Below are 26,728 nucleotides of genomic sequence, written 5' to 3'. Positions count from 1 at the left end.
ACCTCGCCACAGCGTCACTCACCACATCGTGACACGGGGCCCCCCTGTCTTCGCTCGCCCCAGACGGCTGGCTCCGGCGCGCCTCGTCATTGCCAAGAGGGAATTTGAGCACATGCTCGAACTGGGGATCATTCGGCCTTCCTCCAGCCCGTGGTCTTCCGCTCTCCACATGGTGCCCAAAGCAACACCTGGTGATTGGCGCCCATGTGGGGACTACCGTGCACTCAACATCGTCACGGTACCGGACAGATACCCGCTTCCCCATATTCAGGACTTCACCGCGAATCTTGACGGAGCGACCATCTTCTCCAAGATAGACCTCATCAAAGCCTATCACCAAATTCCCGTCCATCCCCCTGACATCCCGAAGACTGCTATAACCACCCCTTTTGGCCTCTTTGAATACGTGCGGATGCCCTTTGGCCTGCGTAATGCTGCGCAGACATTCCAACGATTCATCAACGAAGTGCTCCGCGGCCTGGACTTCGCATTCGCATACATGGATGACATCCTCGTCGCAAGTCCATCTCCGGAGGCTCATCACGCCCATCTGCGCGCCCTGTTCTCGCGCCTGGAGGACTACGGAGTCTCCATCAATGCCGCGAAGTGCGAGTTTGGCGTTACCACCCTTACCTTCCTGGGACACACCATCACCCCGCAAGGCATCCGGCCACTCGCATCCAAGGTCCAGGCAATCCGAGACTTTCCTGCCCCCACTTCTCGCAAAGGACTTCGTTCATTCCTTGGCCTCGCGTTGTAGAGCGAGAAATGAGGCGACCAGGCTCTACTGAGGTTGATGGGTTTAATGACGGTTAATGGCGATGAACCGAAAACGAAAGCTCGGGTCACGCGCAGTGCTGCGCGTAACCGATGGCGGTGCTGGTGATGATTATGACGCTGCTGCTACAACATCAATTTTTGTAATATCTTGCAACAGAAATTTCTAATGGACCACACAGAAATATCAAATGTGAAATGCAACTCAGAGTTATGAGGCATTCCAATCTTAGAGGTACTTACTTATGTCATGCGAGTGAACAATTGAAGCAAATGCAAGACAATAATTATTTCAGGCAGTAAGTTCACAACACATAAAGTATCAGAGGAGTGAATACTTGAAACAAAATCAAAACAATAATTCTCACGACAGGTGGAGATTATAGCATTCTAAACCAGATAATAAAATTTTAATCAATGAAATAAACATCGATATGCTTTTAATTAAGTGTAGATGTGCACTTGAAAACAGAAGAGACAATTGCTCTACATTGAAAAGATGGACAGATTTTGTACCCAATACCAAGTCATGGGAAGATGTGATAAAAAACTGCTTCGAAAAGGAGGAGCCGCGAAACGATTTCATTATCGCTGCATTTCAATACGTCCTAGACATGGTCGTATTCGGAGATATGGTACAAACTACAGAACTGAAGGTGCAAGAATTTATATGCCGAATCTACAATACTTATAAAAATATCTGCACATCAACGTCGGAAGGGCCATTAGGATTGATGGCAAAGTTTTTTAGGTTTGCCAACGAAGAATTGAAATACACTAGACCAGATGTAATTGTAATCATTGCAATGGGCATTGCGTACATCAAGAAAGCAGTCGGATCAAATTATCATATACAAGCGGTCTATATCGCACGATTCATTACGGATTTGTTGAAATTACACATATCTGAGATGGAAAGTACATAAAATCTTATCACGTGATATATTCCACTACCACGGCAACACAATTATTTTCTTCTACCAGTCTCTGCAACGATGTCGAATCAACAGAAGTTCAATATTGTCGTGCAAGGTCTGATGTATTATCACCTGTTGAAACTCAACAAACATATCAATTGCGGTGGACCACCGGACGATTTTCATCTAATACACTCTTGTACGCCATTCAAGAACCTTCATACAAAGAAAGGAAGCATCAATAAGAGACTGTGCCAGTTCATCGCGACAAAGTGCAAGTTGTTGAAGCAATACAAACACGGCGACAACATAGCGCCTGCATTAATCAACGCTGGATTCAAGCGCCCAATAATCAGAATAAACTATTTAATGTCTTCGGAATTCATCAATGAAGACAACGAACGAAAACTTCGGAGTTTGAAAAAGAATTATAATTTATCAAAATAAACAAGTGTATAAAGGAATCAATCATTGTAATCTTTGTCATCATTATAATGAATTCTTCGCATCACAATGAAAAATACTTTACATTTAGCATGGCTAGACTGAGAACAATGTTCGCTAAGGAAACGAATATTCCACAATTTGTGTAAGAATTCTCATGTGGAATGAGACCTGACCACCAAATAGGTTTTACTCGACCACACTCTGTACAAATTCAACACCCGATGGATAGAATTGCCGGAGAAGGATCGGTCATTGAAATTTAGAGACATGATACATCGGTCTATGATTACAAAAATGATCACTAATCTCATGTGAAAACTTATCGTATTTCATTAATTAAATTCCACAATGCATGTATATTTCTCAATCAGTTGCACTATCCCAGACTTAGTAAAAGAAGAAAAGGCCTCTTTGACAAGCAACGCGATTGGAGTGCGGAACAAATAAATAAATATTTTTGTCAACACAGTTGTCCATTGTTTGAGTAGGAAAAAGGAGCCGTCCAAGGCTTGCAGTGGGGGCCAAGATATGGCAAAACGGGAAATAATGCAAGATAACTGATTGCGGCGGGTCGCTCGCGACAACTTTTACAATCGCATTGGGGTTCACTGCCTGGGAGATAATACGAAGCCTTCGCGAAAAGCGAATCTATTATCAGATGCCACAATGCAAACGAAAGATTTTACGAGCACGACGTACAAGCCAAGTCTACATTTCTACACACGACAGCCATCAGAAGTGCTTAACCAATGTACAATGAAGATGAGCGTTATGCATAAACACAATGGAAGATATGTTGTATTAATTATAATAACCGGATCAGCGCAGGTCACACATAAACATAGATCCAATTCACAAAATATACTCGAGATTCCCCGTAACCATACAGAAAACCTATCACAATATTTTAGTGTCATAGCATCCGGGCACTACAAATGGAAAGGCCATACTTTAATTTTATAAGTCCTTAGCTCATAACATTGTAAAACGCAAATTCCACACTAAAGATCATTTTCTTCTTTAAATTTTCAAAATCGAAACTGCACGCTATTTCTTGCATTTTTCTAAAGATATAGATTAAAAAGTTGTGCATATACTCACACATACTATAGAAGATATTTGATTGTGGATTAATTGCTAAAATTTATCGATCCACATTGAGGAGAAGTGTTGACTACCACACAACGGTAAGAGTTTAATCACAATTTGAACAAGTGTTGCAATTTATGATCAGTGTTGTAGAATGTGTAATTTCACAATACGCAAGCTTTAGGTCGCTCACTTTGACGAGCACTCTTTCATGATGTCAGGGAATTTAATCGAATGGATTGATATTTTCTGTATACACTATAACATAATGCGAATTCTTTATGTCGCGGATATTAAAAGTTACGAATATTTTTCGAACGGAAATTTACTTCAGACTCGAGGAAAGGGTCACCCGCGTCGTCGAAGACGTTTCGGCAACATTCCGGGCCGCGTTTCCATAATGCCGTACCCGAAACCGAACGCGATTCTGCGCCCGACGCGTTAACGCGGTACCGCACGCGAGCGTGTTGCTTTTTCTGGAAATGGGTTCGTCGACCCGGGTGACCCTTTCTTCGAGTCTTAAGTAAATTTCCGTTCGAAAAATATTCGTAACTTTTAATATCCGCGACATAAAGAATTCGTCGAAGAAGAATGAAACTCGTCCGGTGGTCCACCGCAATTGATATGTTTGTTGAGTTTCAACAGGTGATAATACACCAGACCTTGCACGACAATATTGAACTTCTGTTGATTCGACATCGTTGCAGAGACTGGTAGAAGAAAATAATTGTGTTGCCGTAGTAGTGGAATATATCACGTGATAAGATTTTATGTACTTTCCATCTCAGATATGTGTAATTTCAACAAATCCGTAATGAATCGTGCGATATAGACCGCTTGTATATGATAATTTGATCCGACTGCTTTCTTGATGTACGCAATGCCCATTGCAATGATTACAATTACATCTGGTCTAGTGTATTTCAATTCTTCGTTGGCAAACCTCAAAAACTCCGCCATCAATCCTAATGGCCCTTCCGACGTTGATGTGCAGATATTTTTATAAGTATTGTAGATTCGGCATATAAATTCTTGCACCTTCAGTTCTGTAGTTTGTACCATATCTCCGAATACGACCATGTCTAGGACGTATTGAAATGCAGCGATAATGAAATCGTTTCGCGGCTCCTCCTTTTCGAAGCAGTTTTTTATCACATCTTCCCATGACTTACGGTATCGAGTACAAAATCTGTCCATCTTTTCAATGTAGAGCAATTGTCTCTTCTGTTTTCAAGTGCACATCTACACTTAATTAAAAGCATATCTATGTTTATTTCATTGATTAAAATTTTATTATCTGGTTTAGAATGCTATAATCTCAACCTGTCGTGAGAATTATTGTTTTGATTTTGTTTCAAGTATTCACTCCTCTGATACTCTATGTGTTGTGAACTTACTGCCTGAAATAATTATTGTCTTGCATTTGCTTCAATTGTTCACTCGCATGACATAAGTAAGTACCTCTAGGATTGGAATGCCTCATAACTCTGAGTTGCATTTCACATTTGATATTTCTGTGTGGTCCATTAGAAATTTCTGTTGCAAGATATTACAAAAATTGATGTAATTAGTGTTGTTTCTCTTTTTGATTGAGTATCATTGCTACCAATTAATAATTTGGACTTTCTCTACATCTTCAATAACAATATCGCATCTCTATAAACTTAGCCGACTTGTCAACCACTTTGACGAAAGATTTCCGTTTCAGGGAAAGGATGCGAAAAGATAGTGACCCCAGCGAGTGATATCGACATCTATTTGCGCTGCACAATAAACTATATCGCCTTTGAACTCTCTTATCTGACCTCTAGAGCGCCCCGTTTGCTGGACAAAGTATTATAGCCACTAACCCTTTGAGTGACAAAGCATGCGCTGTGCTATGGTCACATAGATATAGACATAAAGTCTCCCAGCTTTGAGGAAAAGAGTGAAAACCGTGCATATTTCCTATGTCTTGGATATCTCCATCAAGGTTCGTAGTGTTTGTTAGAATGAAAATTGTATATTGATCGATTTTATGATGGTTCAATGATAGATTATTTTCCTCTGTTGATGTTTACGTGTCGCCGCGTGTTCCTCTGTTCTTCAGCGTTAAGTCTGTGCTATTTCGCCATTGATAGATTGATTAGCTATTATTTCTCTATGTGTTGGATGGTGCGCGGGTTTGGCTCTCTATTAATTCTAGCTGGTGATTGTGTTGTTTCTCGTTATTTCCTTACGTCTATGCTATTCACTTAATAAGAAATTAAAAGTTGAGTAATGTTGGAATATGAAATTGAGATTCCCTGTTGCGCCCGAAAATGTTATGATAGATATTCACGCTATTGCATTGATGGTTCTCACGTATAGGAATATTAAATTTCTGATGGGTTTGATTTTCTGAATGATAGATTACTATGTTGTTTTGATTAAGAATAACTTCGTTGTATTGGTATAGATTTTACTTCCTCTTGTCGCTCGTGTTCCGTGGTCTTCCATACATCTATCGGCATCCGTCTTCAACAAATCATGCAGGTCAGATATCATTAGATCTGGTTGTTGGCTAGGAGCGGGCTATATGGTGAAGTTTTTAACATGTCTATTTTCTGATGAGTTTGATTTTTTCATCTGATTTACTGAATGATAGATTACTGCGTTGTTTGATTAGGAATATCTTCTTTGTATTGTCATAGATTTTATTTCCTCTTGTGTTCGTGTCGTTCTTTGCTCTGTTTGTTGACTAGGAGTGTGCTATGTGGTGAATTGGAATATCTTCTTTCTATTGGTATAGATTTTATTTCCTCTTGTGTTCGTGTCGTTCTTTGTTCTGTTTGTTGGCTAGGAGTGTGCTATGTGGTGAAGTGGAATATCTTCTTTGTATTGGTATAGATTTATTTCCTCTTGTGTTCGTGTCGTCCTGTTTGTTAGCTAGGAGTGTGCTATGTGGTGAAGTGGAATATCTTCTTTGTATTGTCATAGATTTTATTTCCTCTTGTGTTCGCGTCGTTCTTTGCTCTGTTTGTTGACTAGGAGTGTGCTATGTGGTGAAGTGGAATATCTTCTTTCTATCGGTATAGATTTTATTTCCTCTTGTGTTCGTGTCGTCCTGTTTGTTGGCTAGGAGTGTGCTATGTGGTGAAGTGGAATATCTTATTTGTATTGGTATAGATTTATTTCCTCTTGTGTTCGTGTCGTCCTGTTTGTTGGCTAGGAGTGTGCTATGTGGTGAAGTGGAATATCTTCTTTGTATTGGTATAGATTTTATTTCCTCTTGTGTTCGTGCCATTCTTTGTTCTGTTTGTTGGCTTGGAGCGTGCTATGTGGTGAAGTGGAATATCTTCTTTGTATTGGTATAGAGTTTATTGCCTCTTGTGTTCGTGTCGTCCTGTTTGTTGGCTAGGAGTGTGCTATGTGGTGAAGTGGAATATCTTCTTTGTATTGGTATAGATTTTATTTCCTCTTGTGTTCGTGCCGTTCTTTGTTCTGTTTGTTGGCTTGGAGCGTGCTATGTGGTGAAGTGGAATATCTTCTTTGTATTGGTATAGAGTTTATTTCCTCTTGTATTCGTGTCGTTCTTTGTTCTGTTTGTTGGCTTGGAGCGTGCTATGTGGTGAAGTGGAATATCTTCTTTGCATTGGTATAGATTTTATTTCCTCTTGTGTTCGTGTCGTTCTTTGTTCTAATTGTTGGCTAGGAGCGTACTATGTGGTGAAGTTCATTTTTAACATGTCTATTTCCTGATGAGTTTGATTTTTTCATTTTCTGAATGATAGATTACTATGTTGTTTTGATTAGCCAATGTAGTAGTATAGATTTTATTTCCTCTTGTGTTCGTGTCCCATAGTCCTCCAGAGTCTCTGCTGTTCACATTTAACTGCATACAACTATCAGAACTTCCCGCTATTGCACTGATGGTTCTCACGTATAGGAATATTAGACGTTTTATAATACAATTTGTAATTTTGATTGTAATCGTATTGATTAAGAATATCTTAAATGCGCTATCAATTCTGATTCCTTGAAAACTTCCACTAATAAAAATATTGTGTTTGATTTGTGATACCTATTCAATGTTAATGTATCATACCTGTAATAAGTATTGTTACGTGTATTGTGTTCCTTCTATTTCAGATTTTTTGGCTAAGTTTTTTCCCATTCACGCAGAGTCATAACATAATTCCTAATGACTTTAATTAATATATTTTCACATGTACTTTTGTGTATGGCTATCCTTTGCATGTAAACTGCACACCTGTTGTAGCTGGAAAAATTACGATTCAAGTCGACCCAGGCTGAAAAATGACGAAAGTCGGCGGCCCATGCTGAAAAATTAGGAATGTCGGCGGCCCAGGCTGAAAAAATGACGAAAGTCGGCGGCCCAGGTTGAAAAATGACGAAAGTCGGCGGCCCAGGCTGAATGGTAAACGCGCACGCAGCCCTCCGGCCACGCGACGCCCAAGTAGGAAAATTGTGAAAGAAGTCAGCCCAGGGTGAAGGGTAAGCACGCACACGTAGCCCTCCGGTCACGCTCCGCCCACCTGTCACGGGAAAGAAGTCGGCCCAAGTAGGAAAATGGTGAAAGAAGTCAGCCCAGGTGGAATAGTTAGCACGCAGCCCTCCGGTCACGCTTCGCCCACCACAGCAACCCCCCACCCGAGCACCGCCCTGTTACAGGTGGTGAAGGTTTTTTCGGCTGGGTTTTTCTCCTTCACCTGATTGGCATCACAATTCCCAGCACTATTGGCTTTAATAAATATATCTCAACTTGAATGACATTAATAAATATATTTTGACTTGTACTTTTTGTGTATGACCCTTCTTTGCATGTCTCTGCATGTAAACCGCTCACCCGCTGTATCGGAAAAATGTGTGAAGTCGGCCCAAGAAGTCTGCGCAGGCTGAAAAATGTGAGAGGATAAGCGCGCACGCATCCCTCCCCCACCGATAAGCGCGCGGACAACCCTCCCCACACGCGCCGCGCAGGGAAAAATACGCGCAGGGCTCAGGGGGTCCATGTTTCTAACTCTCATGGGGCTGGGTTCTCACCGTCTCTCTACTACTTCCATCTCTCAGTATACGTGTCACCTCCTGTTTCCTGACGGTGTTTCGCTCCAATGGAGAAATGCGACACCCCGGTGTTCCGTAAACTTTTGTCCCAAGCTGTACCTTTTGATCTTTTGGTCCCTTTGATTTCGCGAGACCACCTTTATGCGACGCTGAGTTGCCCGCCCAGAATTGGTGGAGTTCGCAGTTGTGGCGAAAGAAAGTGCAACAATATGACAGTTCCTGTTTCAAATTGTCTAGATTTGATATACATTTTATAGAAATCCTTAGATGGAGATTAAAAAATTATAATAGTTCTGTTGGTCCAGTGGTCCTCGTGCTGTAGTTGTTCAGGGGGATGAAAAAGCCGCGTGTACACGAGGTAATCCAACTCTTATCCGCAGTCTCGTTTTGAAACGGGGGCGGCGTAACAACAGTTTTCCAAGCGCACAAAGCACGCCAATGGACAAAGCCATGCCAGCTGCGATGCCTTTCGTGATTGCATTTTATTTCTACGCCTGCGCAACTAGGACGTGAGTTGTTAGCTTCATAACATGTGTCGCGGTATGGTTTCAGTGCAGTGCAATATCATATATGTAGGGGCATGGTAGTGGCGACTGCGACTCAGTTTCCGTTATGTAGGTTGCGTACGCGACGGGGCAAATGAACTTCATTAAGACGTTTCTTTAGGTGACAACGAAGCGTGTTATGCAGATGAATTAAAATGACCTTCGGTGCACTCAAAAACAACAACTTTATTACGGGATGATGGCTGGGCAGTTTCACCGCGGGGGGCGATACTCTACCCCATTGCTGGTGGTGATGCGGGTAATGAAATAATGAGCCCCCTCACAATGAGTATCGAAGTCCTGTGGTGTCCAGAAAGGTGAAGAGAGCCTTGAGCGCAGAGCTTTGGTGCACTGGATGTGGCCAGGGACCAATCAATTTTGTGAGAGAGAGGGTGCGGGAGTCTACCTCGTTGAGGGATGCGGAGAGTACGGTTCGGGAAGGTTGGTAGTGTGGGCAACGGAGAAGAATGTGCTCTAGATCACATCCGCAACCGCAATCGCACCGCAGTGGCTGCAGTGGGGAGAGTCAACTTGTTTCAAGCGGTAGCGCCACTTGCTGTGAAGGCCACGTCGAGGCGCATTCGCTGAACTAATGCGGCATCTTGACGAGAGATATGTGCAGGCATGCGGAAAGCGAGTGCTGGATCAACTGTGCTCAGCATGGCGGGGAGTAGAGTGTCAGTGGTCGGTTGGCGGGTAGTCAGAGGAGCCACGAGGCATCGAAGTACGGACCGACATCATCGGTACGACGGTATATGCAATCATCTCAGCCGCCCTTCTTTGTTCCTCGTTTCCAAAAACACTATGATTCCCGCATTGGGCTCATGCTACTCGCCCAGCAGAATGTTAATCTCATTAATATTTGTCGTGTTGGTGGGACATTTATCAAGAATCTCGCACAGCAGTTTAGTGGTTTTCTTCGGTATTACTCGTTTCTAGTTTTCGGCCTTTTTTGCTATGTAATACATGCTCTTCCTTGTCTTTGTTATGTTTTCAGTTCCATTCATACAGTGTTTGAGAACGATACATCGCCTGCGGCGATGAAACTCCCCACTCTCCAAGGTCGAAAATAAAGTTGTTGTTGTTGTGTACCTGTACCACGCGGCAGAAATAAAGAGGTGTATATCTTCAGAAGATGCCATTGTGCCACACGGAAGAACAGTCATGATAGAGACATGTGGCTCCAACTTAAGTAAGACTTGTTGACGTTGCAGAATATTATATGGGACAGCGTATTTATGTACATGAATGCACATGAACCGTCTGAGCAAACGTGCAACATGCGTGATTAAGCTAAAATGACAACACGTGATTACAAAATACCGGTTTATTCAGGTACTGACGCGACGTAGGTCCCTCAGAAAGCTTGCCAAATGCTTTTTGATGAGCTTTTTCCGTTTCTGTAGAGGCACCTTTGATGTCGATGGTTTACCTTCTTCTGCTTTTTGACGCAGGTGTCTGTTGAAAAAGAAAGAATAAAATTAGAACTGCGCTAAATTTCTGCGCCTAGAAGTATTCCAGTTCCCACAACTTATACAACCATATGGGTTCATGCTGAATGGACATGATTAGGGCCTGTTTCTCATCTCAACGCATAGATCACACCTTCAAAGCATTGAGTTGTATTGAGTCAGAATAACGTAGACGAGGTCATTTTGCCGATTAAAATAACCTTCCTCTAATGCTGGTGACGTCCAATAAACGCGGTTCTGAAACATCTGAGTATGTTTGCACAGTGCTTGCAATATTGAGTGCATATACTTGTTCTCTGGCCACTACAGCAACAGGTTAGTGACACAGAGTGTTTGTGGCTTGCTTCACTTTGGGGCATTCAAATACACACTTTTTTGGAGCATGCTAACGTGCGATTTCGGTGCGCCCTGGAGCACGTAGCCACAAAATTTTGGTACAATAATTTAGTGCACGACTTTGTTTTAAGCACTCTATACACACATGTAAAGGCTATCAGTGAACGCTTTCCGCAAAGAGTCACAAAAATCACGAATATGGTAGTTGCAGACAGCTAACCCGACAGACATAACGAACGACAACGGAAAAACGGGACTGCAACGTACCTGTAATGCGCACACGCCTCCCACGGCTTCCGTTTGATTCCAAGGTACGCACACAAAACACCTTCAGTGAACACTGAAACGGCACAAAGACACCGTCACAGCATGGAGACGGCGACGAAAATATGAGTTCCACGCACAGCGGAGCAAAATACGTCCAGACGGCTCCGAGAAACAGGGTAGAATAAGCAAGTAAGCGTCCACCCACTGAGATGGCACTCGCAACGGCTTCATTCAGGAGCCAAATAGAATGTTGTAGGACGTGGAACGCGAAAGATGCACCTAAACTTTGAACAGAACCGGACGAAGGGGAACGGAGTTACGGCTGTTACGGCCCGCCGACAGTGACGAGCGTCTCTTGAAAGGGCATCACCAGACGCTGTGGCGCCAGCACCCCTAGGTGAATGACTGGTTAACTAAACGGTCGGCGATCATATCTCCCTCATACTGCGCATAACGTTGCTCATACTGCCCATAGCCTCGCTCATACTGCTCATTGCTTTTCTCATATTGCTCATTTCTTTACACATAGAGAGTTATATGCTTTTTTTCAACAGGGGGACTTGCCATTTCGAGATGCGCCATCGGTGTATACTGCAGCAGAGGTAGAAAACTTCGCGTCTACCAGGGCATAAAAAGGGTTCGACGGACTTCAGAGGGAACCTGATGTCTGCGTTCCTGGTGGTGTACGTACGAAGGTGGGTGGCACAGGCAGAGACCATGGGGCGTCCGGCGTTGTGACGTCCTTAACTATGAAGCCAGTGAGAGCCTCGCGTGCCCTCTGCGCTACGCGATGGAAATCACTTTCAGGACGGTATCGAATTTTCCTGAGGAGTGGGTGACGTGGAATGTGCGCACGCAAACGTAGAAACTGTCGAGCCGTTTCACGCCCACGGCGAACCTCCACGGGGAGTTCACCAGCTTCAGCCAGGACTTGCCGTGTTTCAGCCATTCTTGGAACGCCAAGGCAGCAACGAAGGCTTCGGGCAAACAGCGTCCGAAGGGTATTTAAGGGGGAATGCTCCGGCTTGGTGACGTCTTCTTCTTTCACTAGATGGCGCGCAGGAGAAATTTTTATGCTTTGCTTTTTTTTTACCCTCCTTGCTCTCCTTTACGTAAGTGACGGTTTCCTCCTCGTAAGGGCGGAGCCGTCGAGAGCACGCGGGCTTCGGCCTGACCTTGAGCTATGAATCACGTATGGTTTGCTGCTATATTTGTCCATGCTTTATTGTGTTTAGCGGCGGCGCGTGTTTGAGATGTGGCGTGTGGCTCAGCACTTGGCCTTCGGGAGAGGAAAATCAGTTGCGCTGCGCATGCGCTGGAAGTGATGTCACATGTCTCTTTTTGCCGCCGCCGTGCCGTCTGCTCGCTTCGCCTGCGCATGCGCTAGCACACAGCGGTTTGTTTGCTTGAGGATGAAATTTGTGGTTTGTGGTAGCGGTGAAGCAACTTTGCCAAATATTCCGTTCAAGTTCCTCGCTGGATGTCCCACTCGTCCGTCGATGTTCAACAAGGTGAGGGAACGTTTCAGCAACGTCTGCGAGTTTCATGCTCGCGGTTCAAAAGGTGAGGGCGTCTGCACAAAATTGTAAAATGGGCCGCTCTGTTACTACAGATGCAACAAGTGCCAGTCAACTTTTTCTCAGCTGCACCCTCTCAGTTCAGGCAGCAGCAGTACCAGGTGTATGTACATAACTTCCAAGACACACGAGTGCAATTCTGAAGCTGGTAAGTACGTCTCATGCTACACACCATTCGCGTTCAACGCTCTTATTTTGCATGTGTTGTAGCAAATGATTCAGTGGCATAAACCGGTAGACTGGTACGTAATGTACACCCATAGTGCCAAGTTGGACTAATTCTGGTGACGTGTTCGTAAAATCTGTGTAATCGGACTGTCTAATTGTCACCTGTTCCATCTTAACACCGAAGTCGGTATATGAGTAAGAAATATCGTGGTTTCGGCAATTATCAGTAATCTTTCGTTGTGCTTAATGATTCCTAATATTTTGTATTTGTGTTTTTACTCAGAATTATCATTCTCTTCTTAACTGGAGCAACAAAATAACCAAACACATGAGGATTGTGTTGAAACTGAGGACATTGCTTATTTTTACTGATTTCAGATTTTCAGCCATGGAGAGAAGAAATGCAGGATGCAGCCAAGAGTCATTTTACTAAAGGCACAGGGGTAAAACGATTGAAAGATGGAGGTTTAAAGTGTTATTATATTTGTAACTGATTGGATGCTTTTATAGAGAGGACACATCAAAGGAAAAGGTCCATCAAATCACAAGGTTCCGTCAGGCGTGGGGACACCTGCCTTGCTGATATGTCTGCAATGTTCCAAACTGGCAACGTCTCGTTTGTCTTCCAAGCTTCCTATTATGCACATGATTTTGGGGGCTGTCCTACACCCCACTTACAAAAACACAGGAAGATGTAATAGAGGCAGCCCGTGCAGGGGGGTATATGTTTATTCACACAAAAGGAGATGTCAGCCAGGCAAGTGCCAGCTTGCTACTCCTTAAAAAAAGAAAAAAAAACAGGTACGGGAGAAGCCGCGATGGCAACGATGTGCTGCGGGCGTACAGTAAATACATACATACGTACATAGCGTGTAAAACACTATGTTGTACTGGAATGTCCTTTTTTACCTTCCAGAAACTATTTGTTTATATTAGGGAAACTACGTGACGGCATTGCACTCAGCGTACTATGCAGCTCAGTATTCGGGGTGTGCTGGATGGCACGTTTCAAAGGATCCAATTCACCTCACTACAAGGCAGTACATCTACATCACCATGAGGGACTATAATATATGTTACAGTGAGAGGAAACACGACGACAATCAAACCAGTGTTGCCTTGCTGGTCAGTTCTATCAGAGCCCAAACAAACAGTCCAGTGCTTTCCCTCACACACAAAGGCAAGAAGGATGATCCTACTGTCTTTCAACGAGGAAATACTGACTTGTTGCAAGATGAGGATTTCTTGCTAGTTCTCATGACAGGCATGCAAAAACAGCTGTTCAGGCATTTGGGCACCAACAAAAGTGTGATGAACACAGGAGGAGCAGGAAAGCTAGCTGGTGTTGACTTGATGTTAATGCCGAAGTGTACACTTTCTTTTTACCCGTCTCTCCTTCACTTTGTGTATTAAAGCTTCATTGCTGGTTCATGTGTTTGTGTTCGTCTCGTCCCGTGTTCGTCCTGTGCTTTCCCTCAAACTCAAGGCAATGTTAACATCAAAAGAAAAGTGTGCATAGATTCTACACATAGCACCACAGATGGGTCATTCTATGTGATAGTTGTGTACTGCCACTTCACACATTTTGGGTAATGGTTCAGGTGAAACACTTTACAGCCATGCATGCTCTCCTGCATTGACTTTTCAACTGAAGACAATATGCCCCATTTTTAGCTTGGTGTGGGGTATATTACAGCAGGTAAATACATTTAAGTGTGGTGATATACATACACATAACACACATAATTGGCAATTTGTATATCCTGTAAAGTGCTCTGACCTGAGAAATCTTGTAGAAAAAATTGTGTTAATATTCTGCCAATAAGGAGTGGAATAAACTTTCCACTCACTGCACTAGGCAGTTTGTTTTATTCCGTGTGTTTATATCTCTCCAGTACTGAGTACTCTCTTGCAATATAACGAGACAACTGCCCCTGAGTGATGGTATTGTTTTCTTCAGCTGCAACAGATGCTTTTTACCATGAAAATACTAACATCAGTTGGCATTGCATAAAACCTTGGTGAGCTCAAAGCCGCTGTGTGTATTCTTGTGAATGATTTATCTAAGGAAATGTACACCCTTCCAACATCCATCAGCAAACTCTTCATGACTAAATATAATGCATAATTATTTCATTAGATTAAAGGAAAAATATATTGGCATCACACCAGCTCAATTGCCGTCTTTCGTTATCATCAAAAATATGGTGGCCGGGGTACATGACTCTCATCAACATTTTGATAATGTAATTCGCATACAATGCTCAATCATTTTAAAATTCTTCATGCACATCATTACGCCTTGTATATTCAAGTTGGCTTCTACTTTGTCTCATGCTAGTGTTGGCTATCCGTGCGGTAGCCAGAAAATATTATGGGGGGTTCTATGGGGACCTCCGAGATGCACTAGTAAAGGTACGATCTTGGCTATGCAATGCTAAACCTGCTGTGATACTGCGGAACAAAAATGCCAAACAACTCCGCTTTGTCTCAACAAAGATGCAAGGAGTTAAAACGGGTGCAGCTATGTGTTCGAACAGCTACTGGGAATTCAGAAGATCATACTATGTGCGTGAAAATAACTAGCACAATCACATATGTTTGTATGTTCATGTGTCTTGCCTCAGCAAATGAGTTCCAATGTATGCTTGATTGCATTTATTTAGCATTTGTTACAAGAGAGCAAAAGTCCTCAAGATATTGCAAATCTATATTGTAAGTCTACTCAGTATTGGCCAGTAAGATCACACAACTTGGTTGATTCATTTTATCAAGCTTTGTTTCACACCTCAAGGAAACGTAGCTCTTCGGTAACCTCAGTGAGCCAAACACGCAGTCCAGGTCCAGTTTTGGATATTTTTACTGGTCTTGTTAGCAATACATCGTTCCAAAATACCACAAATTCCAGCTGGACACTATATCAATGAGCCTGTTGCCTTGCACCTCATCGGAGCGGCCCCCTGCTGGCTAGCAGGAAGATATCGAATAAGAAACAGGTGACTGGCTGTTCTGTCCACCTCTCAGTGTGTGTGGCCACTCCTGTTTGCTGCTAGAGTGTCACTCCCATGAAGAAATGCAACACCCTGGTCCTCCATAAACTTTTGTCCCAATCTGTTCAAATATTGATGCACAGATGGTGTGAAGAAAGCCATAGTAGCAGGGCAGTTTTCAACCAGATTCCAAGAGTGTGCCAAGCAGCAGGAAATACACCCAGCCAGAGGATTTCTGTTGAATTCATGTTTAAGGACCTTCACATCTACATCATTTACTCATGAATGCAACACTGTCATTTGACAACACATGACAGTCCATTAATGCTTTGAACATGAATTGAACTTTACCCTCTGGTTGGGCATGAAACAATGAATCTTTCAACAGCTCATGACCCACAGTTTGAGAAACACTGGTGTACGCATTCGTCCCAACAATAATCTGGCATCCTTCAAAAACACCATCCAACAGGACTTTTCTGCTGATACGTAGGGTGACATGCAATTACTTTTTGATGATTTGCATTTCTCTTTGTTCATTTGCTATTTGTTTCTAATACTTGTCATGTGTTCTTGGTATTTCTGTTCCCCTCAAATTGTGTAGACATTTGCACTGACTGTGTCTTGGACTGTTCAACAGGGCTTGCCCACTATCAGTATCAGTGTATACTGCCATGGAAAAACAATAAAAACCTGAAAACTGAAAAAAAAAAACATCTGAAGCACATCTGTCTGACTGATTCCTCTAACAACCTCCTGACAAATGCTCGATGAATGATAGTTCATGTCACCACTCCTTGTGGACAGAAACAAGCTGTAACAGGCCGAGGAAGTTTAGATGATGTGGTGAACCTACGAGTTTGTTGTTGCCTTGAATGGGCAATCATCTCAGAGGTAAAACTTATTTATGTTGACTACTGCCTTCAAAGTCTAACTATAAATTCTTTGTTCTGAACTTGTCTTGGTACACCGGAGTTCACAAGCAAGAGCAGCCTTTTGGGAAGAAATAGGCAGCAAAATCTCAAATTGGAACACTGACCTTACCGAGCAGTGTTTGTTAGTTGTCGGGGTTGTACAAATCTTTACGGACCACCATGGTTCCACATTTCTCCATTGGAGTGACACCCTAGCATCAAACAAGAGCGGACGCACATACTGAGAGATAGACCCGTTTCTTATTCGATCTTTTGCTGGTAGCTGGCAGGGGACCGCTCCGATGAAGAAAGTAGTAGTGCCGTGAACTTTTGTCTCTGGCTGTACACGCTGTTGTGTTGTACTCATACAAATTCTGAAATGCATGCCACTTCTTAGAGAATCTTTGGAAATTTCAAACCATTATGCCTTAATTGTCAGCTCTGATCATGAGCGAGATGGTAGGGGGCCCCTGAGGAATGTCCCGTTGTGTCCTGGAACCTTGCCAGTCTGGAACAATGCAGACGAATCATCAATGCAGGTTGCCCCATGCCTGACGGAACCTTATGATTTTATGGACCTTTTTCCTTTGACGTTCTTCTCTGTAAAAGCACCCGATCAGTTACAAATATAACAACACTTTAAACCTCCATCTTTCAATCTTTTTACCCCTGTGCCTTTAGTAAAATGACTCTTGGCTGCACCCTGCATTTCTTCTCTCCATGCCTGAAAATCTGAAATCAGTAAAAATAAGCAATGTCCTCAGTTTCAACACAATCCTCATGTGTTTGGTAATTTTGTTGCTCCAGTTAAGAATACAGTATGATAATTCTGAGTAGAAACACAAATACAAAGTAATAGGAACCATTAAGCACAACGAAAGATTACTGATAACTGCCGAAACCACGATATTTCGTACTCATATACCGCGACCAGGTGACAATTAGACAGTCCGATTACACAGATTTTACGAACACGTCACCAGAATTAGTGCAACTTGGCACTATGGGTGTACATTACGCACCAGTCTGCCGGTTTATGCCACTGAATTACTTGCTACAACACATGCAAAATAAGACCGCTCAACGCGAATGGTGTGTAGCATCAGACGTACTTACCAGCTTCAGAATTGCACTCGTGCGTCTTTCACTTGGATGTTGTGTACCTACATTCACCTGGTGCTGTTGCTGCCTGGACTGAGAAGGTGCAGCTGAGAAAAAGTGGACTGGCACTTGCTGCATCTGTAGTAACAGAGCGGCCCATTTTACAATTTTGTACAGACGCCCTCACCTTTTGAACCGCGAGCATGAAACTCGCAGGCGTTGCTGAAACGTTCCCTCACCTGTTGAACATCGACGGACGAGCGGGACATCCAGCGAGGAACTTGAACGGAATATTTGGCAAAGTTGCTTCACCGCTACCACAAACCACAAACACAAATCTTATCCTCAAGCAAACAAACCGCTGTGTGCTAGCGCATGCGCACGCGAAGTGAGCAGACGGCACGGCGGCAGCAAAGAGAGACACGTGACATCCCTTCTAGCGCATGCGCAGCGCAACTGATTTTCCTCTCCCGAAGGCCAAGTGGCTCAGCTGCTTCGATCGTCTCGGCTGGTTTGTCATCGCTTCGTAGATTTGCTGACAGTTTCGCGAATGGCTTGAAGTGATAATCCATTTGGACTTGCTTACAGAATGAGGGACGCTAATTGGGAAGGCGGAACTGAGCAAAACCGAGCGACCAACTTGTGTCTGATTTTTCGTTCTTCGCAATTTGGGTGATAACATTGTGTAAATTTACAGCATGCGGATTAGGCGGTACAAATCTATCAAGTAGCTTTGCGTGGCGTATTACAGAGAAAGCCCAGGATTCTCTACCTGTCTGCTGCAGTCCCAGTTGGTGAGCAGCGATAAAGGTAGGAAGGGACATAGTCGCTGGCCATGTCTCCTGTCTATGTTGGTATCCGGCTTTCTCTTCAACTGCCCACGAGTTGGAGATAGCGAATTTGGGGAACCAAACAACCACCACATTCTGACTATGGCTGGACACACAGTACATGCTGCACAGCGGCGCATTATCGCTATGATTTCACGTGCCATGCGCCTCACCTCATTCTGAGTGTGCGTGCCTGTTTAAGAATAGTGGAACACAAAACAAATAAATAAAAAATAAAATACACACACATTGACACATACACTCACGCATACACGTAATAATGGAATGACGATGGAATGCGAAGTTCACGGAATGTGTGAGCGTTTTCAAGTGCACTGGAAAATGAGTGAACACGAAGTAATCTTGTTCTTCCGTACTGTTTTTGCACTAATGAAACGCATCAATGGTTCATAAACGAGGTTGAAGAGGTTGGAAAAAGTAAGCCCACTTCGCATATGTAACCACAAAGGTCAGAATGGAAGAACAACAGGCGCCTGCGAGAGATTTGTCCTGTTCCCGCGGACAGCCTCTGCTTTCGACAATGCATTTTGGAACAATGTACAGGGTGACCTCTTTTATTCCATACATATTTTTATATTATTAACTAATACTAAGCGATTTTTTTTTTTACTTAGGGTGCACACGCCACCAGCAAAACTGTCTATTTTGTGGTGAGATACAGTTGTACAAAGAAGTCAGAGTTGGACTTATCGCCACTCTGGAGTATCGTTGTTCGAAGCCACCTGTGTGCAGTTTCACTCACTTCGTGCGGACGGAAAAAATGACCGTCACAAACGACAGCATAAGCCTTGATTTTGTTAGAGGGTACCTTTCCATCGGGATCGGGTACACGCAGGCGCAAGAGCTAACAGCGTCAGTCGGCCTCCCATTCCTTTCGCATAAGCTCTACCAGAAATGTGAGAACAAAGTTGGGGAAAACCTTCAATCAGCGACATTAGACTCTATGAAGAGAGCCGCGGCCGAAGAGGTTGAGCTTGCCAAACAACGGAAAGAGTGTCGCGATCCCGACGGCTTTTGGAACATCCCAGTCATTGTAGATGGAGGATGGAGCAAGCGATCAAGCAAAAAAACGGTGTTTTTGAGCAATATGCTACATCATCACGCGCACACTATATACTTAATTTGTACTTTCTAAAGAGAGACGTACATGTGGTCATCGAACCCGAAGCCCATCTCCTTGTAGCGATTGTCATGTACTGGACTCAGTTGAAGTAGGTTACCTGTAATGACAAAAATTAGCCCAGTGTTCGTAACAGTGGCAGAGCGGTGTCAAAATTCGAAAATTCCAGGTGAAGTACAGTAAACAATAGAATATAGATAACTCCCAATAGTTTCTCATTAGTCATTTTCTGCCGATATGCTGCAGCCACAATGCCAAATATAAACGAAACAGTCAAAGAAAATGCCAAAGCTAGCTTACTGGTGAAAAAGTACTATGTGTGCTTTACACACTATGACATCTTTTTTAGTTATTTTCGCATTCAATTTGTGCAGTGTGCTTTCACGTAGTGCTAGAATCACATAGGCTGAACATGACCAATTTTTATTTCAAGCTTCTCGTATCACAACACCAATTAATTGATCGCCTATTACGAGCGTTCTCACAAATCTTTTGCGTTATCGCGTTAGAGACGCCATGTGACATCTGCGATAAGTTGTGGAAACACAGCACGCAAACAGCAATGACATCAAAAATGAAAGAAAGGGTGATGGTGATCTTATATCTATCAGTTTACTATGGCATGGCCCAAACAGGTAGGAGACAAGCTCCTACGCAGTTTTTCCCTTTAAACAACATGTGTCAGGAAAGGGTTTCCTACCGGCAGGATACCGGACTACCGTCTGCAAAACAGAAGCGAAACTGTCCAAATAGGACACGCGACTTCTATCCCGCGATGACTTACGCTACCTAACGTAGCGCTACCTGGTGATAGGTACGCGCTAAACAAGCAGTGTGCCTCATCTGGAGGCTTCCCTTCGCTTTTAACAGCGCAAGTGGATGTTTGGGCAGGTCTTGCGCGGATTACTGATATTGTGCGACAATGTAGTAGGATGCAGTAGGATTGGCTGTATGGCGCAATTGGTGGAGCAATCACATCACTGGACTGCAGCCCGCCGCAGCGACGTAGTCGCCGGATGACTGTGCTAATTTCGGAAATTACCTTCTGGGAATCTCTGCCACCATTCAGGAAGGCTTTGAAAAATGTTTAGTTGTGGGAAACTTTGAACTTTCAATTGAACTTTGAGAATTGCCAAGCCAATCTCACTGTTTTTATTTGTACAACAGTATCGCAACAAAAATAGCCCCCCCCCCCAAAAAAAAAAGTAAATCTTCGGCTTTATCCCCGCCTGCTCAATTGTCGCAAAGAAAAGCGCATGGAAGATGCGGGGAGAGGAGGAAGTGACCCCCTCTTGTTTTACCTTTCTTTCCCCCGCATGGACCTTGATGCTGGGAACAACTGTCTTATCGCAAAGAATCCAAAACAAGTCTTGTCACAAAAAACGCCCAACAAATGAAGCTGGGGCACTTCCTCCTGGAAACCAACATTACATGCACGCTTCTTCGCAAAAATCAAGCAGGCGCAGCTGAAGTTGAAGCGTAATTTTTACTTGTTTTTGACGATTTTGAATTGCGATACTGTGCACAGTTTTTGTTGGGTCTGTTGGGCGCTTATCCGTGGAGGACTTCATATTTCTGTAAAAAAGAAAGTGAGGCTCGTGTGGCAATTTTCGAAGTTCACTTGACTAAAACTTTCCTGCAATTAAAAATTGCCCAAAGCCTTCCTCTATGGTGGCAAAAGTTTCCAGAACTGGTAATTACCGAAAGTCCCGCAACACCCTGTAATGCGCTACATATTAAACATAAATGTGTACTGTCGCACAAACAAGCTTGTTACATCCCAGAGAGCGTGTTAACTGCAGTGAGCCCAGTTGGGCGCTCCAACTCTAGCCCAACATTACCTACTTCTAAAATGAATAATTCAAACATTTAGCTAATTGGCTGACTCCGATATCGTACAGCTCGAGTTGTAGGGTCCAGTGCCAGTAACCTAGGGGCAGTGATAGAATCTACCTCGAATAAATAATTTTAACTGTATCTTTATACGCAAATAAATATATGTATTCAGTAAAAACCCTCTAACCTGATTAACCTAATTCTCTCCTCTCTATATTAACCTAATGTATGCATGTTTGCGCATAATCTCAGTATGCGCCATCATGTTCATTATGACAGAGGTTGCACAATGGCTCAGATAGGTGTATAAATATTCCACATATCTTGCAGACCCACCCACCCCTTCTCAACAAAATAGACCCTACCGCACAAAGAACTGCTTACCAACTTCTTGATGACTCCATCTGCTTTCCTTCTTAGCAGTGGTGGCAGGAGACGGAATACAGCACTGACCAGGGCACCTAATGCAATGGGCAATTTACAATGGCCACTAAATGTAATATTCTGAAGTTACACACCTCTAATTTACACAATAAACTGAGATTGTGCAGTGCCATACCTTCAACACAGAACCACTGCATTCTGACCAGCAAACAACTCCATAAATAACCACAGCATAAGGCGCACCACTGGGAGAAGCAGGTATTCACGTGGTTCTGGTGTACCGAAGAATTATCTTAACAGCTTGAGTAGAAGGGTGATGAGGTGAGGATTACATATGCATCAAAGTTCTCCAAAGCGGGTGCCAAGGTCAACAGCAACGAAGCCATGGCCCCAGCTCCCCCCTCCCATGTATGGGTGTTGGCACGCACTTGCTGTGCTTCCATTCCAAAGGCAAGGAGCTGGAAAAAGACAGAGATGCTTAATGCATGAAGATATAATACGCAATCTCAGCTGATGCGGTGTTCTGAAGTACAGCTCACATCAAGCTGTATACTGAACAGACATGCATGCTTCACACACAAAAAAGAAACAAACTTTCCATAAGAACAAAACGCAAAACGTGCACAAAAGCATAACATAGCTGTATCCACTGCTATGAGGGTGTGATGCCACATTATGCAGAGGCCAAATACAATAATACAAACATGCTAACCGTAGGAACAGCGGGGAATTCAACCATCTCAGGGAAAAGAGGTGCAGGGATACGGGCAGATATGTACGGGAGCTGCAGGGATGCCGGGGTGCGATTGCAAGTAGTAGTCAAGTAGTATTGTCAATGAAATATATATTGAAATACACCAGAGTGAGGTACACACATACTGTGAAGTCGAGGGGGAAGCTTGCCTGCATTTTCTCGACAGGTATTCAATATTGTAGAGATACTCTCTCTCTATCTCTTCTATCTATCTCTATATTCTACCTGGTGATATTCTATACGTTGCGATACTCTGTGCAATTTTGTAGTATCACAACGCACAAGTCTTTTATTCTGGGCGCGTACCTGTGAACGTGGTGAATCACTCCATCTGCACATTAATATTTTGCTATTCTAGGAACTGTATTATATAAAAATCAGACATTACGTGAGAATTCCGTCCTGCGTTGAACTGCGAAAATTCCCCAACCACTCTGCCTTTCACCTGAATGATGCAAAGGCACACCACAGTGACAAGCACAATTGAAAAACGGGGGAAGAAGAAAAAACAACTGATTTGTATGATCAAGGTCACAGTAACATGCAAGCAGACGTCACACTGTTTCAAGATCACCTAACCCTGTGCGTTTGTACGATCGACGTGTTCTCTCCTTTGCATTGTCCCACGACCATCCTAAACACGAGTGTGGCACAGCTGCTACCTGCAGTCAAATAAGTATGGTGTTCCTTTCCAATATGTGTGCTTTTGTGCAGGTGGCGAGCGCCACACACACTGTAAAGAATTTCACCCTAAAAAAACGGGCAAATACAAGGAAATTTTGCTGCCAAACACTGCAATTTTTTTACGGCAGCCCGTAAAATAATTTGACCGTTTCTTTTTACGGTGGCCAGTTTTAATGACGGTCAGCTACCAGCATTTGGAACTGCCGTTTGCTGTTCCTTTTACGGTGTCCAGTTTTAATCACGCCATCTACCAGCATTTGCAACTGCCATTTGTTGTTCTTTTTTACGGTGGCCAGTTTTAATGACGGGCATCTGCCAGTATTTGGAACTGCTGTTTGCGATTTATCTTTACGGTGTCCCGTTTTGATGACGGCCATCGTGTAGTATTTGAAACTGCCATTCGCTGTTTTTTTTTTACATTCTGCATTTGCAGGGGTTTATGAGTGGCGGGACAAATAGCGGATAACGTCCGATTCAACTATAAGAAAGGTATGCCATGCATGATAATATGTAACACATGATGACTTTGATCAAGCATAGTTTATTAACCATGTACAATGGATAATGATCACTCATGGTGGCCAGAAATCCTCTCCCTTTCAAACACTGCAAGGGCAAAAATGTGGGTGAGCGGAACAGGTAACCAGCTTACACGAGCATTCACCTTAGTCGAATAAAGAATCACGAAAAATGGAAATGCCCAGGAATGTGGACAGAAATGCTCTCCCTTTCAAACACTGCAAGGGAAAAAATATGGGTAGGCGGAACAGGTAACCAGCTTGCACGAGCACTCATCGTTCTTGAGAAACAATCCCGAAAAATGGAAATGCCCAGCAATGTGGCCAGAAGTGTTCTCCCTTTCAAACCCTGCGAGCGAAAAAATGTGGCTGAGCGGAACAGGTAACCAGCTTGCACGAGCATTCACCTTTATCGAGAACCAATCACGAAAAATGGAAATGCCCAGGAATGTGGCCAGAAATGCCCTCTCTTTCAAACACTGCAAGGGGAAAAATGTGGGTGAGCGGAACAGGTAACCAGCTTGCAGGAGCACTCACCTTTCTCGAAGAAACAGGAACGAAAATGGGAAATGCCCTCTCTTTCAAACACTGCAAGGGGAAAGATGTGGGTTTGCCTGAACAGGTAACCAGCTTGCAGGAGCACTCACCTTCCTCGAACAAACAGGAACGAAAATGGGAAATGCCCAGGAATGTGGCCAGAAATGCCCTCTCTTTCAAACACTGCAAGGGGAAAAATGTGGGTGAGCGGAACAGGTAACCAGCCTGCAGGAGCACTTACCTTTCTCGAAGAAACAGGAACGAAAATGGGAAATGCCCAGGAATGTGGCCAGAAATGCCCTCTCTTTCAAACATTGCAAGGGGAAAAATGTGGGTGAGCGGAACAGGTAACCAGCTTGCAGGAGCGCTTACCTTTCTCGAAGAAACAGGAACGAAAATGGGAAATGCCCAGGAATGTGGCCAGAAATGCCCTCTTTTTCAAACACTGCAAGGGGAAAAATGTGGGTTAGCGGAACAGGTAACCAGCTTGCAGGAGCACTTACTTTTCTCGAAGAAACAGGAACGAAAATGGGAAATGCCCAGGAACGTGGCCAGAAATGCCCTCTTTTTGAAACACTGCAAGGGGAAAAATGTGGGCTAGCGGAACAGGTAACCAGCTTGCAGGAGCACTTACCTTTCTCGAAGAAACAGGAACGAAAATGGGAAATGCCCAGGAACGTGGCCAGAAATGCCCTCTTTTTCAAACACTGCAAGGGGAAAAATGTGGGCTAGCGGAACAGGTAACCAGCTTGCAGGAGCACTTACCTTTCTCGAAGAAACAGGAACGAAAATAATGGGAAATGCCCAGGAATGTGGCCAGAAATGCCCTCTCTTTCAAACACTGCTAGGGGAAAAATGTGGGTTAGCGGAACAGGTAACCAGCTTGCAGGAGCACTCACCTTTCTCGAGAAACAATCACGAAAAATGGAAATGCCGAGGAATGTGGCCAGAAGTGTTCTCCCTTTCAAACCCTGCGAGCGAAAAAATGTGGGTGAGCGGAACAGCTAACCAGCTTGCACGAGCACTCACCTTTATCGAGAAACAATCACGAAAAATGGAAATGCCCAGGAATGTGGCCAGAAGTGTTCTCCCTTTCAAACCATGTAACGAAAAAAAAAAATGTGGGTGAGCGGAACAGGTAACCAGCTTGCACGAGCACACACCTTTCTCGAACAAACAAGAACGAAAATGGGAAATGAACAGGAATGTGGCCAGAAATGTCCTCACTTTCAAACACTGCAAGGGGAAAAATGTGGGTGAGCGGAACAGGTAACCAGCTTGCAGGAGCACTTACCTTTCTCGAAGAAACAGGAACGAAAATGGGAAATGCCCAGAAATGTGGCCAGAAATGCCCTCTCTTTCAAACACTGCAAGGGGAAAAATGTGGGTGAGCGGAACAGGTAACCAGCTTGCAGGAGCACTTACCTTTCTCGAAGAAACAGGAACGAAAATGGGAAATGCCCAGGAATGTAGCCAGAAATGCCCTCTCTTTCAAACACTGCAAGGGGAAAAATGTGGGTGAGCGGAACAGGTAACCAGCTTGCAGGAGCACTTACCTTTCTCGAAGAAACAGGAACGAAAATGGGAAATGCCCAGGAATGTGGCCAGAAATGCCCTCTCTTTCAAACACTGCAAGGGGAAAAATGTGGGTGAGCGGAACAGGTAACCAGCTTGCAGGAGCACTTACCTTTCTCAAAGAAATAGGAACGAAAATGGGAAATGCCCAGGAATGTGGCCAGAAATGCCCTCTCTTTCAAACACTGCAAGGGGAAAAATGTGGGTGAGCGGAACAGGTAACCAGCTTGCAGGAGCACTTACCTTTGAAGGAGACAAGACAACCTTCATGGTGCGAGAGCTAACAAGAAGTGGTTTAATGACATATGATCTGGTGGAAGGCTCTGCAGCTCGCGCCAGTTGAATATGATCGCGCCAGGTGAATATGATCGTGGTGACGATGGTGCTACAGTTGCCCCCCCCCCCCCCTAGCGAATGGGCGAAGACCATGAGTGAAATTGACACAGTTTAGGCGCCCATGAGACCCGCAGACTGCGCTTGTCGGGCTTCAAGGGGGGGCTGGCAGGGGAAAAGTCATCGGTCTTCAGAAGGTTGACGTCGGTTGATGGCGGCGACTCTGTGTAGGCCGGCTTGAGCCTATCGATGCAGATCTCCTCTGCTTTCGCGTTGATGCGGATCGTGAAATGCTTCGGAGCGCGAGCGATGACGAGGTAGGGACCGTTGTATGGGGGCTGCAAGGGTTTCCGAACGGCGTCGACGCGCACAAAGACGTGCGTGCACGTGGAGAGGTCCGGATGGACGTACACCTTGGTGGCGGAGCCCAGGCGCGTGGGTGCGGGACGGACATCGGCGAAGGCATCGCGAAGGCGGGAGACATAGTCCG

At 44.0% G+C, this 26,728-nt stretch overlaps 1 protein-coding gene and 2 long non-coding RNA genes across 4 annotated transcripts in view; 1 reads left to right on the top strand and 2 right to left on the bottom strand.

The window, feature by feature from the left end:
• The window catches only part of LOC135386310 (uncharacterized), a 532,914-nt gene extending 508,269 nt beyond the window's left edge, over window positions 1-24,645 (bottom strand). The window contains exons 1-5 of the mRNA XM_064616150.1: window positions 24,608-24,645; window positions 24,572-24,575; window positions 24,441-24,503; window positions 24,331-24,381; window positions 24,201-24,272 (exon numbers count right to left, since the gene is read on the bottom strand). Coding sequence (XP_064472220.1) covers window positions 24,201-24,272; window positions 24,331-24,381; window positions 24,441-24,503; window positions 24,572-24,575; window positions 24,608-24,645 — 228 coding nt within the window. The remainder of the gene's footprint in view (window positions 1-24,200; window positions 24,273-24,330; window positions 24,382-24,440; window positions 24,504-24,571; window positions 24,576-24,607) is intronic.
• Window positions 12,535-13,284, top strand: LOC135370243 (uncharacterized). Its single transcript, XR_010415269.1, has 3 exons — window positions 12,535-12,621; window positions 13,020-13,084; window positions 13,152-13,284. It is a non-coding gene; the product is annotated as an uncharacterized LOC135370243 (long non-coding RNA).
• Window positions 24,646-24,708: 63 nt separating the features above from the next.
• Window positions 24,709-25,568, bottom strand: LOC135370234 (uncharacterized). Of its 2 annotated transcripts, none has more exons than XR_010415268.1 (4): window positions 25,494-25,568; window positions 25,360-25,421; window positions 25,230-25,301; window positions 24,709-24,775 (listed from the first exon to the last, which is right to left on the bottom strand). It is a non-coding gene; the product is annotated as an uncharacterized LOC135370234 (long non-coding RNA). The 2 variants fall into 2 exon arrangements; XR_010415265.1 differs by lacking the exon at window positions 24,709-24,775 and adding an exon at window positions 24,965-25,037.
• Window positions 25,569-26,728: the final 1,160 nt, after the last annotated feature.

This window comes from Ornithodoros turicata, chromosome 1 (genome assembly GCF_037126465.1).
Source record: "Ornithodoros turicata isolate Travis chromosome 1, ASM3712646v1, whole genome shotgun sequence".
Taxonomy (NCBI): Eukaryota; Metazoa; Arthropoda; class Arachnida; order Ixodida; family Argasidae; genus Ornithodoros; species Ornithodoros turicata.
Note: the sequence above shows the minus strand (reverse complement) of the source record. Positions and strands in the feature narration are given on the sequence as shown.